Raw genomic sequence first — 17052 nt, 5'->3', positions numbered from 1 at the left:
TTCTTATTCTCTTCATTTAAGACATTTAGAGATCCCATCTGGACTGTAATCGCTGGGTAGGTCTACGGTGGCTATACAACGTCGGGCATAAGGTAAGATCTTCAGCATCTGTAGTCTAGCAAAGGTGATACATGGAATGAATCAGCCAAGACAAGATTAGATGTTTGAATATATGCATCTATTGACATTCATATTAACATTAACATTACTCTCAACCCCGAAACCTATGCAATCGCACCAAAATCAATGCCCAAACCCAAGAACATCGCGCTGATCATCCGTAAGCCGACCCCACTCCAAAAGCAATCGAAAGAAGTAAATCTCCATATCCTCCTTCCTCAACGCCGTGTTCGCCCACTTCCGTCCTTCCTCCGCAATCCACTTCCCCTGCCGATCATGCGCCTTCATACGCATCTTCGGGGCCTTAGGACCATTCTCCTCAGACGCGGGAGCAGGTACGCCCGCAAAGTACGCAAGCGTACTCCACAGCCCATGGAGACGGATATCGACAGGGACGAAATGCAGCCACGAGGTGACGCGGGAGTCGAACCACTGGCGGAAGAGACCTGTTTTGAGGGGCAGGCTGTGGCTGTGTAGGAAGGGAAGGAAGCGGCCGCTGAAGCCTGCGCCGTCAAGGTCGAAGAGGAAGCGGTGCGACCAGTGTGCTTGGAAATCTGCCCAGCCTGCGGTGCTCAATTCCGCCGCTTGTTCGTCACAGTCACCGCAGCGCACGATTGGGTCGGCGAGGTGAACGGCGGTTTGGAGATGTAGGTCTGAGGTTGGGGCGCTGCCGTCCATTATTTCGTAGCGGAAGGAGTTTTCGTTTGGGTCTGCTGGGAGGAGGACAGAGACTTGGTTGTTCGTGTTGTTGTTTATTAGGTGCGCGAAGCGCTGGCGTGGCATGCCTTTCCACTCGCCGAAGCGGCTGACGCCTTCTGACGTGCTGCCAAGCCAGTAGAGGGAGTTCTCTTTGTGGCCGTATTCTGGATCTGGGTGTTCCTTTGTAGGTTGGTATTTTACCTTCTCAATGTAGTTCCATGGACTTGGGAAGAGGATGTCGTTAAATCCAGTGAGAGCGCTCTGGCTGAATACTGGGATAAGTTCCTGCGACACCTTGAATGAAGCTGGGGAGATTAGGAGACCGTGGAGGAAGGCAAGGTCAGGTTGGTGGCAGATTTCGGAAGCGAGGTTGAAGTCCAGGGGGAATTGGCCCATGGAATGGGGAGCCACGCATGGCAGACAGACGTCATGGCGATTCCAGATTCGCTGAGAGCGCGCCTTTGATGAAGGCGGACAGACAGCGCTCACATAAGGGTCGAATACACCCCTCCACGCTCCATCAGTAAATACGGTGATGTTGGTTTGATCGGCCGGTTCAATCGGGGCCCAGCCCTCCTCTCGGTTGGTCGACCAAGTCTGCACCACGCGGTTTTCAGGGATCATTTCTTGCATCTCAGTCTGCCGGTTCAGCATTGATATTTTCTCCCAGGGGACTGCAACACGTGGTTCATCGTTCAGATTGAACACCAAGTCCATATCTGGGAGGTATTTGGCGAAGTCTTTCATCATGTCCGCAGCACCCGCCACCATCCATGCATGGGTCGGTTTGATGCCTTCTTGCACCATGGCCGTGCCATTGCGAATTCTGATCCCACCGAGATCGTTGAAAGGGTTGGTGGCCAGTTCGTGTGTCATTGCGCGGATGTGCTCCGGAGCCAGCGCTCGGAAGGGAAGTAGGTCATGGTAGATCTGATCGAAATCATCGATGATAGCTGACGATCGGCTAGTGGCATATCGATACCATTCGTCAAAGCCCCTAAACGAATATTAGTTGAGTTGTGCGACAAACATGGGTATCCAGAGCATACGGTGGTGGGTGCTGGTTATATCGCCTCCGGTATTCGGTGACAGCATCTCCAAGGGTCTTGCTCTTAGCCGCCTGGGCGACGTAGTTGTGATGTTGAATTTGGCCATTGCTGATCAGGAATTCAATCGGGTGCATATCCTCAAGACGATGCTTGCTCACTGCGAAAACAAGACTAATCCCAAATAACACGGCGAACAATATTTGGATCGCAACGTTGGTTCGGTATAATTTTGGCTCTTCGTCATGAACCACTCGCGCCAGTAGAAATAGAAGGGTGCCAGTCAAAGACGCAGCCAACGGGAGAACAGCATGAGTTAGGGAGATAAATGGGAAGGGTGATTGTTCGGTGAGGGCCGACAAAGAGGAGAAGTATACGATCATGAAACCGCCTATGATTGACAATCCAAGGATGTCGAAATGCGGCAACTAGAAGAATCAGTACTGATAGAGGAATAAGTATAGAGGACTGGGATGACCAACCATGTGCCAGGCCGACAAGACCAGTATTACAACCAGCACGGACTGGCTGAAAGCACCGCGCGAATACTCTAGATCCAACATGGGTTGACCGGCAAGTTCAGGAGAGCTATTTGGTACCCAGACTGATATAACACTCCAGACCAAAGAAAGACCCTAGAAATACCATCAGAACAAATAGTCCCAACACAATCGCAGTTATTCGCTTACCAAGAGACCAGTTCCAAGGAACGCCAGAGCTCGTTTTCTGCGCGCATCATCGAATTGAACACCAATCCGACATAGCTCGGTAATACCAATAAGTATGACGGAATCAGCAAACAGGTTGAACAGCCTGTATGACCGTAGGCGCGATGCGCTATGTAATACAATCGGACAGACATAGGTTGACCGAGTCCCAGCCGAGAACGATGAAGCGAAGAGACCACCAATCGACAAAAATGCGGCCGCAATCAAACCTCTGAAGCGACTTTGCGTAAGATAATAGAAGCTCCGGCGAGAAACAGAGTAGACTACCTGCAGCGGCAGCTTTTCGAATCGTTGGGTAGGGACATATCTGTCTACTTGTCGCGATCTATGGTTGCGCCAGTAGTCATAAAGCGAGATGACGAAAGGAATAGCGTACTGCCAAAGACACCGTGTTAGTCGCATGGAAATCAAAGGATAACCAAGGTATCCGGCAACTTACAGCGTATCCAGCGGGTGTGCATTCAGTATTCCGGGTTACTTGGCGGAACGACTCGATCCGCAAGCCACACAAGCCCAACAAAAGAGCGAGTTTTATCCACCAGGGTTGGAACCGTGGCCGAGGGCGAGTCTCGACATCGCCCAGTGCGAAAGAGGAGGTCGATGCGCGGGAAGGAAGCTCAAATTGCTCCGCGAGGGGGATAGCGGGCCGTTTACTTGTTGGCGACGATGGCGACGACCCCAATGAAACGAACCTACTCCATACCAAGAGAGTGATCCCCGTGAGGAAGCAGACCAGAACAGATGTACTGATGGGGCGGTCTATTGACGCAACAGTCAGATCAAGTCGGCGAACGACGTTGATACCCACGGCGACAACTCACCAAAAGCGTATGTGGTATTGTAGGAGGTAGTAAGGAATAGCGAGCTCAGAAGAAATATCCTGCTCATGGAATGCGATCGTGAGCTTAATTTTTCAATGATGTGAGATAGCTTGCTAGGTACTCACCCCACACAGAGCTTCAGCCCGAGATCAGAAGATAATTGGATCATACTGCGCCAGTCGTTTTATGGTCGTTCTAAAGCGTCCCAGTCCATCGCTGTGGTTTCAAGAATGAACGAACTGTTGAAAGGGTAACAAGACAAAAGACAGAGGATTTACCTGCTGTGGATCTTCAGGAGATTGACAGTGTTCGAAACATGGGAAAAAAAGCAGGGCCAGGGCCAGGAGGGCCCTTTGATCCACTTGCAGCTAATCAGAGGCAATCCGGAGTGCTGATCCATTAGGGTTGCGTCAACGGGCGGGTTATGATGTATTTCAAGATTGGGCTTTTTGCTGCCGCATGTAACGACATGCCCTGCCTTGATTGCTTGTATTTCTGATAGGTATCTTGCCAATGAGTGGCGGAAGATCTGCAGCCACCGTGCTCAACCCTGTTAGCTCCTGATAGTCAGCTGGTTTTGGCCCAGAGGTGTTATATTGCGAGCGCTCATCAGAAAGAAATGTCGAGCCGTTCAGTGGCCAGAATGGAGCCTTGGTCAACTTCATGACCCACTTGAGTCCTGGGCGTCATGTTTCTTGTGGGACCCTCCAATGCATCTGTAATGTTGTACTCCGTATATCATGGTCAGCCTTTTCAGGTAGACCCTGCGAGTGGTTCTCCATATTAATGTACTCAAAAAAAGTTCTCAGCTAAAGAACTCGAACACGCGTCATATCAACCAAGATCCTGTTGGCTGTATCCTGTCGGCTCCATTCGGCTGCATGTCGTGAAATAAAGATGGCCCGAGCGACCCATGGTTAGTGCCAAAAGGACACACTCAAATTGATTTCACTAAGCCCAAAACAGTTCGTGTATTTCCTAATTTGGCAGATCCACGTCATCTATAGTCATGTGATTTTATCAGGGTCTAGGCGGTGTCGACTATCTACCCAATAAGATGCGACCGCGGCTAGTCCATTTCGATCCTTTAACCGCAACATTGAACAACTCACGTGACTTATCAAAAGCGCAAGACCAATCACATATACTACACGGACCCACATCCATATACCTTCAAGAGAAAGACCTGGGATGGAGAAAAATAAAGGGCTTCTCTTTTGACTAAGAGTTGTCAACCTTAGTGCAGGGTCCATGCCAATTTGCTTGGAGATATATTCAGTTGACTATATACTGAAGGCTAATGTGTAGAGCTCACGATAACCCCGTTTTGGCAGATATATACCGCCTACTTATCTTGGGTGACCCTGGCAGATCAGAGCCACGTGATACAAATACCTGATTAGGTACATGGGATAAAAGGCACCAGGGCGGTGTACTGCCTCAGGCGGTGTCGGACAGCAGTATCATTTTTTTTCTAACCGCAGGGAAGTTTTTTGGTCGCAAGGCGAAGCTAAGTGTTTTTCCAATCAACACTACTCCGGAATCGCCATGCCTCGCAAGGCAATTGACTCGCGGATTCCCGCTCTTATTCGAAATGGCGTGCAGGAGAAGAAGCGCAGCTTCTTCGTGGTTGTTGGTGACCATGCCAAGGATGTGATCGTGCATCTTCACTATATCATGTCCAGCGTGGACGTGAAGCAGAACAAGTCTGTACTATGGGCTTACAAGAAGGACCTGCTCGGCTTTACGAGCCACCGGAAGAAGCGCGAAATGAAGATCAAGAAGGAGGTCAAGCGTGGCATTCGTGAACCCAACCAGGAAGACCCATTCGAACTTTTCATCACACTCAACCAGATCCGCTACGTCTACTACAAGGAAACCGAGAAGATTTTGGGTAACACTTACGGCATGTGCGTGTTGCAGGACTTCGAGGCCATGACTCCCAATTTGCTTGCGCGAACCGTCGAGACCGTCGAGGGTGGAGGTTTGGTGATCTTGCTTTTGAAGAGCATGACCAGTCTGAAGCAGCTTTACACCATGTCCATGGATATTCACTCGCGATACCGCACAGAGGCGCATGATGATGTTGTGGCTCGTTTCAACGAGCGATTCATTCTGTCCCTCGGAAGCTGTGATTCGTGTCTGGTGGTCGACGACGAGCTGAACGTGTTGCCCATCTCCGGCGGCAAGAGTGTGAAGCCACTCCCCGCTCCCGAAACAACCGACGAATCAGCTTCCGGCACGAAGAAGGAATTGAAGGAAATCAAGGAGAGTTTGGCTGACTCAAAGCCCGTTGGCCCTCTGCTGAGCTTGGCCCGCACCGTGGATCAAGCGAAGGCCCTCCTGACCTTTGTTGATGCAATTGCCGAAAAGACTTTGAAGAGCACCGTTACACTGACTGCCGGTCGTGGACGAGGAAAGTCCGCCGCTCTCGGTGTCGCAATTGCCGCGGCTGTCGCTCATGGCTACAGCAACATCTTCATTACTTCTCCTAGCCCGGAGAACTTGAAAACACTCTTCGAATTCATTTTCAAGGGCTTCGATGCACTTGGATATCTCGACCATGTTGACTACACCATCCTGCAGTCGACCAATCCCGACTTCAACAAGGCCGTTGTGCGTGTGAACATTCACCGCAACCACCGTCAAACCATCCAGTACATTCAGCCCCAGGACGCGCAAGTCTTGGGACAGGCAGAACTTCTCGTTATTGATGAGGCTGCAGCTATCCCTCTCCCATTGGTGCGCAAGCTGATGGGACCTTACCTGGTGTTCATGTCCTCCACCATTAATGGATACGAAGGCACGGGCCGGTCCCTGTCTCTGAAGTTGATCCAGCAACTGCGGGAACAATCCCGAACTGGAGTCAAGACAGATGATACCGACATCGCCGACCGCAGTACAGGCAAGTCAGCCAAGGGTGCCGACAAGAACCTCAGCGGCCGAACATTGAGGGAGATCACTCTCTCAGAGCCGATTCGGTATGCCCCGGGTGATTCTGTCGAGAAATGGCTGAACAAGGTCCTCTGCCTTGACGCAACTCTTCCCAAGTCGCACATGAACACACAAGGCTGCCCTCACCCCTCGCAGTGCCAGCTGCTTCAGGTCAACCGGGATACCCTGTTCTCCTTCCACCCTGTCTCCGAGAAGTTTTTGCAGCAGATGATGGCGCTCTACGTTGCCAGTCACTACAAGAACACGCCCAACGACCTTCAGCTTATGAGTGATGCTCCTGCTCATCAACTCTATGTCCTCGTCCCGCCTATTGATGAGGGGGCCACCAAGCTCCCCGAGCCACTTTGCGTTATTCAGGTCGCTCTTGAAGGTCGCATCAGTCGCCAAAGTGTGCTTAACAGTTTGAGCCGTGGTCAGCGCGCGGGAGGTGATCTCATCCCGTGGTTGGTCAGCCAGCAGTTCCAAGATGAGAACTTCGCCAGTCTCTCAGGTGCTCGTATTGTCCGTATCGCAACCAACCCCGAATATGTCGGTATGGGATATGGTTCCCGGGCTATGGAGCTTCTGGTCGACTTCTTCGAGGGCAAGTTTACGAACTTGGAGGAGGAAAACATCGCCGCCGAAGAGCAAATGGTCCGTGTTACGGACGAAGAGCTCGCCAGCTCTAGCCTCTTGGATGACAACGTCCACGTCCGAGACATTCGCTCCATGCCCCCGCTGTTCGGCAAGCTGACCGAACGTCGCCCTGATGTACTCGACTACGTCGGTGTCAGCTACGGTCTTACCCCGTCCCTCCACAAGTTCTGGAAGCGCGGTTCTTTCGTCCCGGTGTATCTGCGTCAGACCCCCAACGAACTCACTGGAGAGCACTCTTGCGTGATGGTCCGCACCCTCTCCACCGGCGAGGCAGACGATGCCTGGCTAAGCGCCTACGCGCGCGACTTCCACAAGCGATTCCTCTCGCTGATGTCCTACCAATTCGGGCAATTCCCATCCGTCCTCTCCCTCAGCATCTGCGAGGCCGCCAACTCCGGTGCCAAGAAGGACCCGAAGTTCAAGCCGCGCACACTGCAAAAAGCCGACCTTGATGCCGCCTTCTCGCCCTTCGATCTCAAGCGTCTGGACAGCTACGCCAACAACCTCCTGGACTACCACGTTATCCTGGATCTCGTCCCCGCACTCTCCGACTACTACTTTGCCAACCGTCTCGATGGCAATGTCAGCCTCTCGGGCGTGCAGCAATCCATACTCCTCGCCATCGGCCTGCAGCACAAGAGCCTCGACGACCTCGAGAAGGAGCTGAACCTCCCCTCCTCCCAGCTCCTCGCCATGTTCCTCAAGATTGTTCGCAAGATTTCCACCCACTTCCGCAATCTCATCGAGAACGAGATCGAGCAATCTCTGCCCGCACAGAAAGTTCGTGTCGAGACCTCTGCCGCTCACGACGACGAGCCCGAAGTCAACCTCCAGCCCCTGCCAATCAGTCTCGAGGATGAGCTCCGCGAAGGAGGCAAGAAGATCGATGAGGAGATGCTCGCCAAGCAGCGTGCTCTGAGCGCAGCTAACCCGTAAGTTTTCAATCACGTTGTCTGTCTATCGAAACAACAATAACTGATTTCCAGCCCGCAGTGATGGACCTGATGGCTCGAAGTCTTCCAAGCGCAAGAAGATCGAGACTGCGCGTGATATCTACGATAAGGAGATTGACTCGAAGAGGCAAAAGATGATCAAGAAGGGCACCGAGGGCCGCAAAAAGCGCTGAATGATTTAGGTTCTGGACAGTTTTCTTTTTGCATTAATGTACGGTGTTCGGTTTCTTGGGTCTAAAAAGACTTGCTTGTGTTCTAGTATTTGTCTGTATTCTTCAAGGTTCATGTTTCCACAGGATATCCGTCTCTTGTACATACAATGAATCATGTGTTTATTATACCTATGACAGTCTGAGTATTCCGCATAGATAGATGGGATATCCCCTAACAACTTGATGGACTGGGTACATAAGCTTATGCGATTCGCTCTCGTTTTAAAACTAAGAAAAATAGAATACTAGATACAGGTCACCAAACTAGCATGGACCACTTCCACCATGAAAAGATCACAGCTCATCATGCTCCGCGGCCTGTTCCTCAGCCTCAGCCTTGGTTTCAGCCTCAGCCTCGACCGTCTCAGCTTCAGGTTCAACCTCCGCTTCCGCCTCAGGCTTAACCTCAGCCTCGGATTCAGTCTCAGCCTCAACACTGACAACAATACCCTCAGGCAACTTCTCCTTAGTACCGTCACCCAACCGAATCGCATCAACCCAAGACTCAACAGCAACAGCCCCGAAGTCCGCATCGGCACCGCTGAACCGACGCCACCAACCACGACGCGCATTCAAAGCGATAATCTCAACCGTCTGGCCATCAGCCAATCCCAATGCCTCACGCAGAGTCTTAGACGCAGTGTTGATAGCAGGAACAGCATAAAGCGGGAAGAGATGCGTTCCGCGCAGAGCGTGCTTGTGTCCGATCTCAGCGACGCTCGCGAGTGCCTCGGTGGCATGCGCTGGAAGCGCGGCGTCCGGCTCGCTCGTCTCGGGGAGGATGACTAGCACACAGGTGCCGGACTTCGGGGTGAGACAGGCTGACTCGACGGATTCGGGGGTGGCGAGGGTTGGGATTGGGGGTGCGGGGATGGGGACCTGAACGGGCTTCTCGGAGGGATCTGTTTCGTCCTGGTCCTGGGAGGCGGTGGGCTTGAGGTTTTCAGCGTCGTCGACGACGGAGGTAGGCTTGGAAGCGGGCTTGGACTTTTGTTTCGGCTTGGGCTTGGAGTTGGAGTTGGAGGCGGAGCGGGATGAGGCGTCTGGGTTTGGTGTTGCCGCTTGGCTGAGGAACTCGGTGATGGGTTTCTTCTTCAGGTCGCCGGCGTAGAACTTGGGCTCGGCGTCGGCGCTGGGGATGAGGACGAGTGTCGGGAACTCGGTTACGTCGAACTTCTTCACAGAGGCGGATTCCTTGTTCCGGACTTGGGCGATGTCAATTGCGCCGAGGAAGTCGACTGCCAGGGCGCGGATCAGCGCGCCGGTTGTGCCCTTCTCGGTGAACAAGATGGCCTTGGGTCGGTCCTCGTTTTGTCCAAGCCATTTGTCCAGGTCCTTGTCTGTTGCGCGCTTCACGTGGTTGGGGATGCGGTCGACGACGGCGTCGACGATGCCTTTGGCGCTGCGCGCGCCTTGGTAGTCCTCGACGCGAGGCTTTCCGGGCTTTTTGGAAGGTGTCACGATTTTCAGGGTCGGGAAGCCCTGGACACCCATCTGTCCGCAGAAGGGTTTATTTTCGTCATCGTCGCAGTTGATCGCGGCGACTTTTGCGAGTCCGTCGAGGTTTTTCGCGGCTTTTTCGTAGGCAGGTTTGAGGTTCTTGCAATGGCCGCACCAGGGCGCGTAGAATCTAAGTGGGTGTGTGAGTGAAGGTCGGGGAGACAGAGAGCTAGATAGCTAGATAGCTATAGCGGGACAGCTTACTCGACGATCTATGGAGTATCAAACCATTAGTTTTGCGCATTTGAAGAAGACTATAGACACTCACCGAGGTATAATTCGAGTTTGCAATGAGCGAGTTGTAAGTTTTGGGATTCAACTGGATCACCGGTGAATTCTTAGTGTATAGTCCATCGGCGTTAACAGGCAGTGCCGCAAGGAGCGACACAAGCAAGAGGCTGGCGCTGTGCAGCATGGTAATTTTCCAGAGATGAGATTCAGTAAAGAGGCCAATGGAAAGATGAATAAAGAAAGACAGAAGACACCTCCAGGGCTAAATGATTCGAATTTACGCAAGGTGTCCTGAAGCTCTTGGCATGTGGCGGATTACTAGATCGGGGTACTACCTACTACCTACATATAGCTCATACGAATCCTCCCTTTACACAGAATGGATCTTGAAAACACCCAGATGGCACTTCTTCGAGAAGCTGCATCATCTGACAGTATTGAAGAATTTGTTCCTATTTTTTTTCTCAAGTACAACCAAGCGTGGTTTGACGAATCATTTCCTACCCACAACATAGGTAGGTAGGTAGGTATGTCGATTTCCTTATTCAATAAACCGCACCTCCCTAATAGGAAGGCGGTGTGTTTCTGCCGGAAAGTGGGGTTAAATTGAACTAAAACGTATAGATCTTTCGCCCTTCGGGGCATATGGTCAACTGAAAATATACAGAGAAGATTAGCATGGCCCCTGCACTAAGGATGACACGCATAATCAAAGAGAAGCTACCTATTTTTTTTTCTTCACGCGAGCTCAATTAAGATTTTAGAGTACGACCTTTTTATGTATGCTGTATATTATTGTAATGCTTATGTTGTACTGTGTACATGTGGCATGTCACGTGCCATCGCCGTTCGACTCGCCATGTTGTCACATACATTAATTACATTAATTATCAGAACGAGTGGTGGCCATAAAGCGAATCCATCCCCATTCTTCCTAGGGCGATTCAAAATGACACTTTCGGGGTTGTCGATTACATTCTTGACCAGCGAGCTCCTATGCACCCTTTCCTTTTCCAGGAAGCGGCCGAAAACATGTCGTGTTGGAATCATTTCTTAACCATGGGTTCGACATCAACTCGCCAAATAATCCTCCGGCCATCGCATTAGTATTATTTGCCTGATACTACATATATATTAATATAGTATCATATAGGTCGTCGTTTCATAATATGCAATTAACCAAATGGTTCCTAGTCAACGGAGCAGACACTAATCAATGATCTCATAGTTATAAATATTGCACCCCCTTTCCATTGCCTTTCTAGAGGCGGATTTGGAAATCATCCAAGTTTTTCTCGATCATGATGCGTCTCTGCAGCAGGGTCAGGTCATGCATTATGCCGCAGTGCGAGAGAGATGATCGGCTCGAAGTCCTACGTTATCTGATTGCGAAAGACATGCTGGTGAACGATATCATGTATCAGAACTGTGATGATGAGTGCTTTTTCCATATGTACAGCGGGATATCAACTTCTTCATTACGCCGCTGGGAAAGGATTACTTGATTCTGTCAAGGTATTAGTTAATGGGGGTGGTGCTATTCTACTGCAGCTAAGTGGATTCAATCTCCACGCGTTAAGAAAACGTCTCTCCGTTCCCGTGCCGGAGCATCCGTTCCACCCGTCGGAATCGGGGAGATGAATTCCAAGAGTCCCCTAACACAGACTTTTTAAAGGCTAAATCCCCGTAGCTTTTGGTCAAGCTTAGAAATATGTACTGCGTGCTGCTTTCACGTTTTAAGTATACATGTGCTAACCTTAGAACAATGCTTCTGTATTGGCATCATCGATAGACTTGATAACCACGCTTCGAAAACCGTTACACCTGGTTTCTCTTTACCCCTCACAAACCTGTATTATTTATTAGAAAAAATCATTGTATGAACTAGGCGAGCGGGTTTACAGAAGCCTTGATCAATTATCATGGAACCGTGTAATATGTACCAACTGCCTTTGTAACATGATGCACAGAAGAACATATCAGATATGCTAGCTAAAACCAGTGAAACTGCTCAATATAGAATCCCACTGGATGTCTTCGACAGGGATACGTCGCCCAAATCACCGTAGATAGACGGCCAGACTTGGGGTGTCATAGCACTCTCATTGGGGTGAACAGCCGTCATGGACGTATCCTGCCTTGTGTCTCGAGACGGCGCAGTTCCAACAATTGTCCTGATTTGATATGGATAACACCGTGCTAACAGCCGAATTTTAGAGCAAATGCTCCCCACAATGTCCGTCTCTTTGTCTGCAACAGGCATCCCCTCAAATTTCGTCTCCAGCGCATTGGCGAGCTCCGTGACAAGATTGGGATACTCCGCTGCATCAACAACGGCCTGCACTTGGGCTTCTGTGGTAGAGTCGGCGGCTCCAGTAATGAGATTGAGAAGAGTCAATACTGCAGTGGGCATGTACCCCACTGCGGCACATATATGAGCACTTGTAGTTATTGTCATATGGGCGATCTCCGACGGTGGTAGGTTCGTGATCGTGTGAATGAGCTCCTTGCTCCGCTGGATTACACCCATCAGCATTGTTTTCCGGACTGCACTCTCAGGCTCTGCAATCCACAGTTCCTCCCGAAGAGATAATTCCTCGAGCCGCATTTCCACGTATTTGATTTCAGTGCGTATGGCATTCTCTGCCAGGCCGGTCAATCTCCAAATCTCCATCAGCCACTTGGGATCCAAGACACACCTGTTGACGACGGATAGCTCAAGAGGTCTTTTTCTACAGATGCCCTCACGTTATCAAATTGCCGCTGTAGGGAGCCGCGCGTAACTTGGATGAACGCTCTTCCACCGCTTGCTTCTATCGAAGCGTAAACTTCATCCATCGTTGCCAAGAAAGATTGTAGCTGAATAAATGGCGCAATCCACCGATCCGATAGATGTTCGGTAGCTACTATACTCTCAATGCACTCACGGGTTCGAGAATCATGCTTCATCATAATCGGCCTGCCCAGTGTGCCACAGATACTAATATGAAGTTAGCCGAAGCCGCCTCTACCAGCGCGGACACCCTCACCCAACCGACAGCCAATACGTACCGAGCAGCGCCCGCTGCTCATCCGAGGTTGGACTGGGCTTTCTGTGCAGTCCCAAATCATACAAAATAGAAACACAAAGCTGAACCAACAGCAAAAGTCGTGGGTGATATCTCTCTGCAGGATATGAGTACCATGCGCAGTGTACCAACAGACCACGGAGCAACTCGAGATTCCTCTCTGACCGTGCCATAACCCTCGACGTAACGTGGTTCATAATCTCCTCGACGACAGTTTTGCGCAGAGGGTGCGCACTGCCTATGGTCGCGGCCACGATGCACAAAAAGAGAAAAGGCTCTCGGTCCGTGAGACGAGCGGCTGTATCGCCGTGTGAAATCAATACAAAAGGAAAAATGGGCACCAAGTCAAGCTGAAATGCCGCAACCAAGCGTTCAGCCTCGGCTTCGCTCAAAAGCCCTCGATCTACGATAGATGGCTGACCCTCCAGAACAGAGCTGGTCGGCGGGTCGAGGCCATGGGACGGGTCTTTAGCAGCATCTAGTAGCCCGGCAATGTCTGTTGAATCCAACTCTGGATCATGAGATGAGCTCACGTCATTGGTGGGCGGATTAGAAGTAGATGTATCGCGCGGTGTCTGCCCATTCTGTCGGGTCAAGGCAGCCAGCTGCGACGTTAGCTGGTCGACCTTCTTCTCTAGCATCTCCACACGGCTGCATCCATAATTAATACCATAAATGACATATGTACTGGGAAGCATTACCTTGGTGCAGCCTTGCGTTTCCGCTTCGTCTGTGGAAGGTCAAGGTATGTGCATGACTTGCCTAAACGAGCGCACCGCTGACACAGGTTGACGGCCTGCGGCGTGCATTTTGCCTTGGCAGCCGTACACGCCACGCATGCCCTCCTCTTGACAGCAGATATTGTGGCGCTCATGATGTTGTGGACGGAGCGGAGGAAACGGAGTGATCGGTTGATGTGGACGGCCGGTTGCTCAGTTGGACCGGAAGAACCGGACCGTCCGATTCGACCGGTTTGTAATCGAATGTATACTTTCAGGAACTATATAAATATCACAATCGCATTAGCAATAAATCCATCAATTAATCACTGGAATATCTATTTTTTTCACCTTGAATCAAAATAAAAATGTCTTCATATGCTATCACAGGAGCCTCCAAGGGCATTGGCCGCGAGTTTGTGCGCCAACTCTCTGCCGATACGGCCAATACAGTCCTGGCTATTGTGCGAGACCCCGAATCACCTTATATATCTGAGCTCGCCTCCAATCACCAAAACGTGCACGTTATCAAAGGCGATGTTACAGACCCAAAGTCCGTTCTTGAGGCTGCCTCGGCCGCAGCTGCCATCACAGGTGGTAAGCTAGACGTGCTTATCCACAACTCCAACGCCGTTGATATGGCCACCATGTCTTTCAACCCGACCGAGATTCCCTTCGATGCTCAAGCCGTTCGGGCAATTTTCGACCCGCCGCTCAGTACCGGCATCTACGGCAGTCTATGGACGACTAACGCCTTCCTTCCCCTGATTGAGAAGGGCATCCAGAAGAAGATTGTGCATATCTCCAGCGGCATGGCAGATTTGGATCTTATCAATAAGACTGGTGTCAGTTATGCTGTTGCGTACTCTGTTGCAAAGGCCGGGATGAACGTCCAAGTCGCCAAGTACGCAGCAGAACTTGGGCCTAGGGGCATCAAGGTGTTGGCTTTAAGCCCCGGATGGGTTGATACGTGGGAGGGTAAGTGACTTTTTACCTTACTGCGATAATGGTGGGTGCTGATATCATCGCAGGAGAGAAACCCTCTCAGGTAGTAGAAGCGGAGAAGTTCATGCTGAAGCAGTTTCAGGCAGCTAAGCCTGAACTCAAGGGGCAGATTCAGCCCGAGGAGAGCGTTAGAAAGTGCCTCCAGGTAATTGAGCGTCTGGGTGCCGAGACGAGCGGTTTGCTTCTGAGCCATAATGGGGACAAGGAAAGGTGGTTGTGAGGTCTGGATACTGATTAGTTGCAATAGGGGCCATAATTGGGGGTATGTAGTATAAGAATAGGACTATAGCTAGATCTCCCAAAGAGTAGTAGAACGGCCTTCTCAAAGGTTGGAGTGTTTTGACTGACTACTTCTTCCTACCTCTTCTCAATCCTACCTTTTATTAATAGAGACGCATATGGCAGAAAAGTCTTAGCTATTTGACCTAGGAAGGCAATTCACAGGTCTGCCATTTACACTTTACAATACTGTACGCCATTGACGAGTAGCACAATATTGAAAAGGGGTGGCGCGCTGAGGCCAATAGGTCTGCACATTATAGCAGCGCCAGGTTTCGGTATTTTCTTGTATTTGCCACACGAATGGCGTCCCCGACTCTAATTACAGGTTGACAACTGGTCCCGAATCCAATCACGCACTACACTCAAATCCTCTCGATTACCAGCGCCAAACACCACTGAGGCAACGGACTCGGTCTCTGTGACTTCCGCTGAAAGAGTGACAATGACCTGTCCAGACTCCATCCCCGCTGATACCGCATCGTAGATTTCTGAAGCGGGCCCATGAAATGATATCGTCTGCATCTGAGCAAATGGAAGTCCAACGGACAAAACGTGCTTGGAGAAAAGGACAATGCCAATTCCCGCAGCTATACGAGCATTCAGATCCACCACCAGAGGCCGGTCATTGTGGTCAAAGATAACGTCGATACCAACCCAGCCCGCATATGACGACTGTTGCAATGTGCGTGCCACAGCGGCAATCGTGTCTCTGAGATATCTCTCTAGGTCTTCTTGCATCTGGCAATCGATGATCCCGCCTACCCACACACCATTCTTGGTAACTACCTGCTCCGTGGCACCCAGGAAACGTGGCTGTGAGCTTCCATGGCCAAGGAAGAAATTCACCCCATAGTGGGGTCTTTCGGAATGAATAAACTTAAGACACCTGGATATGTATCCCCCCTCTCTCACGATATCGGTGGACAGCATCCAGCATGTGCTGCCTTTCTTCCTCGGTGGTCACAATGTATGAGACCTCCGGCGCCTAGCAGGGCGCTAAACCGAAAAAGGCAGAACTAACCAGAAAAGGAAATTCACAGATCCAACTATTACTACCTTATTAATTAGACTATAATTCCTCTCTACGTTCGTCGCATTCTCGACATTCTCTCGTGCTTTACTTGCCTTGACAAACCTCAATCTGTTAATACATCTCAAAAACATTGCAAGTCGTTTTGGCAGCAGGGTTAACGTTATATCGCTTCCGATAGTTTCGAAATGAGGCTCTGGACCGTTCCAGAAAGGGAATCGGACTGATATATAGCTGGTCCTATGGATTAGCCGTTCCAGATTTATAGTAAGTCTGCGTCCGTACACTTCCTTTCTTTCCTTCTTCGACCTCAAACAATGCCGACTTCGACTATGGCTACACTTGCCAGACTCCCCCCCGGAGCTATTATTGTCAATATCCGACCATCTTCCACTTGTTGACCTTATTTGCTTTTCCCTTTGCAATCATCGACTCCTTGAGCTGTCTCTGGGACAAATAAGCCGGCTGCATTCCACACCAGACGATAAGCTCTCGATCTTGATCCGTTTAGAACGAGATCTTCCAGAATACTTCGCTTGCGATATTTGCAACCTTCTCCATCAGTATGATGGATCTGAAACTTTTGGACTCAGCGGAGTAGCCGATGAAAGAACTTGCCAACTCCCATGTGTCCGAACGGGTGGGTGGTTTGGGCCGTTGCTCACTATGAGAACCCATTGGTTTGCATACTATTCAGCAAGCCATCTTTCTTTCCTCCAGCTTAAGCTTGCTGTGAGAAGGGTTTACTATGGTCCCAGGTATGGGATTAGTACTGATTCTCTATTCTATACACAAGTGCGCCACCATACACAGGCAGACATAATCTCGCTATTCTCAACGGAAGCACAAGTCTGTCCCAAGCCCCTCGGTCTTTGCATCAGGATGCAGGACATAGTGCTCGTCAAAACACGAGACTATCTGACTTTTCCTATGGCTACGTGGTTTGGTCCTGTACCCAATTTCGAACAATGTGCACACTACCGTCTTCTTACTCTTATCAGCCCTGTTATGGAGTCCTTACATGACAGAGAGACGGCCTCTTTCCCC

At 50.5% G+C, this 17052-nt stretch overlaps 6 protein-coding genes across 6 annotated transcripts; 2 read left to right on the top strand and 4 right to left on the bottom strand.

Moving 5' to 3' along the window:
• Positions 1–243: 243 nt before the first annotated feature.
• On the bottom strand, positions 244–3583 carry N7519_010556 (putative capsular associated protein; the record flags this gene model as incomplete). The annotated part of the gene is made up of 7 exons (XM_057297329.1): positions 244–1816; positions 1869–2293; positions 2348–2500; positions 2555–2968; positions 3033–3352; positions 3415–3497; positions 3540–3583. 7 exons carry the CDS (start codon positions 3581–3583, stop codon positions 244–246), a joined length of 3012 nt encoding a protein of 1003 aa, XP_057145211.1.
• A 1379-nt stretch (positions 3584–4962) lies between these two features.
• On the top strand, positions 4963–8131 carry N7519_010555 (ribosome biosynthesis protein KRE33; the record flags this gene model as incomplete). The annotated part of the gene is made up of 2 exons (XM_057297328.1): positions 4963–7937; positions 7999–8131. 2 exons carry the CDS (start codon positions 4963–4965, stop codon positions 8129–8131), a joined length of 3108 nt encoding a protein of 1035 aa, XP_057145210.1.
• Positions 8132–8464: 333 nt separating this feature from the next.
• N7519_010554 (putative disulfide isomerase) lies at positions 8465–10085 on the bottom strand (the record flags this gene model as incomplete). The annotated part of the gene is made up of 3 exons (XM_057297327.1): positions 8465–9800; positions 9875–9882; positions 9939–10085. The coding sequence occupies 3 exons, from the start codon at positions 10083–10085 to the stop codon at positions 8465–8467; spliced, it is 1491 nt and encodes a 496-aa protein (XP_057145209.1).
• A 1827-nt stretch (positions 10086–11912) lies between these two features.
• N7519_010553 (uncharacterized protein) lies at positions 11913–13843 on the bottom strand (the record flags this gene model as incomplete). Its single annotated transcript, XM_057297326.1, has 4 exons — positions 11913–12544; positions 12601–12881; positions 12931–13620; positions 13671–13843. 4 exons carry the CDS (start codon positions 13841–13843, stop codon positions 11913–11915), a joined length of 1776 nt encoding a protein of 591 aa, XP_057145208.1.
• Positions 13844–14056: 213 nt separating this feature from the next.
• On the top strand, positions 14057–14913 carry N7519_010552 (SDR family oxidoreductase; the record flags this gene model as incomplete). Its single annotated transcript, XM_057297325.1, has 2 exons — positions 14057–14666; positions 14720–14913. 2 exons carry the CDS (start codon positions 14057–14059, stop codon positions 14911–14913), a joined length of 804 nt encoding a protein of 267 aa, XP_057145207.1.
• Positions 14914–15290: 377 nt separating this feature from the next.
• On the bottom strand, positions 15291–15713 carry N7519_010551 (uncharacterized protein; the record flags this gene model as incomplete). The annotated part of the gene is made up of 1 exon (XM_057297324.1): positions 15291–15713. One exon carries the CDS (start codon positions 15711–15713, stop codon positions 15291–15293), a length of 423 nt encoding a protein of 140 aa, XP_057145206.1.
• Positions 15714–17052: the final 1339 nt, after the last annotated feature.

Source organism: Penicillium mononematosum, assembly GCF_028829835.1.
Source record: "Penicillium mononematosum strain IBT 11891 chromosome Unknown utg000005l:1.0-9366267.0:1.0-9372171.0, whole genome shotgun sequence".
In the NCBI taxonomy this organism is placed as follows: domain Eukaryota; kingdom Fungi; phylum Ascomycota; class Eurotiomycetes; order Eurotiales; family Aspergillaceae; genus Penicillium; species Penicillium mononematosum.
The sequence above is the reverse complement of the archived record's forward strand: the minus strand, read 5'-3'. Positions and strand labels throughout refer to the sequence as shown.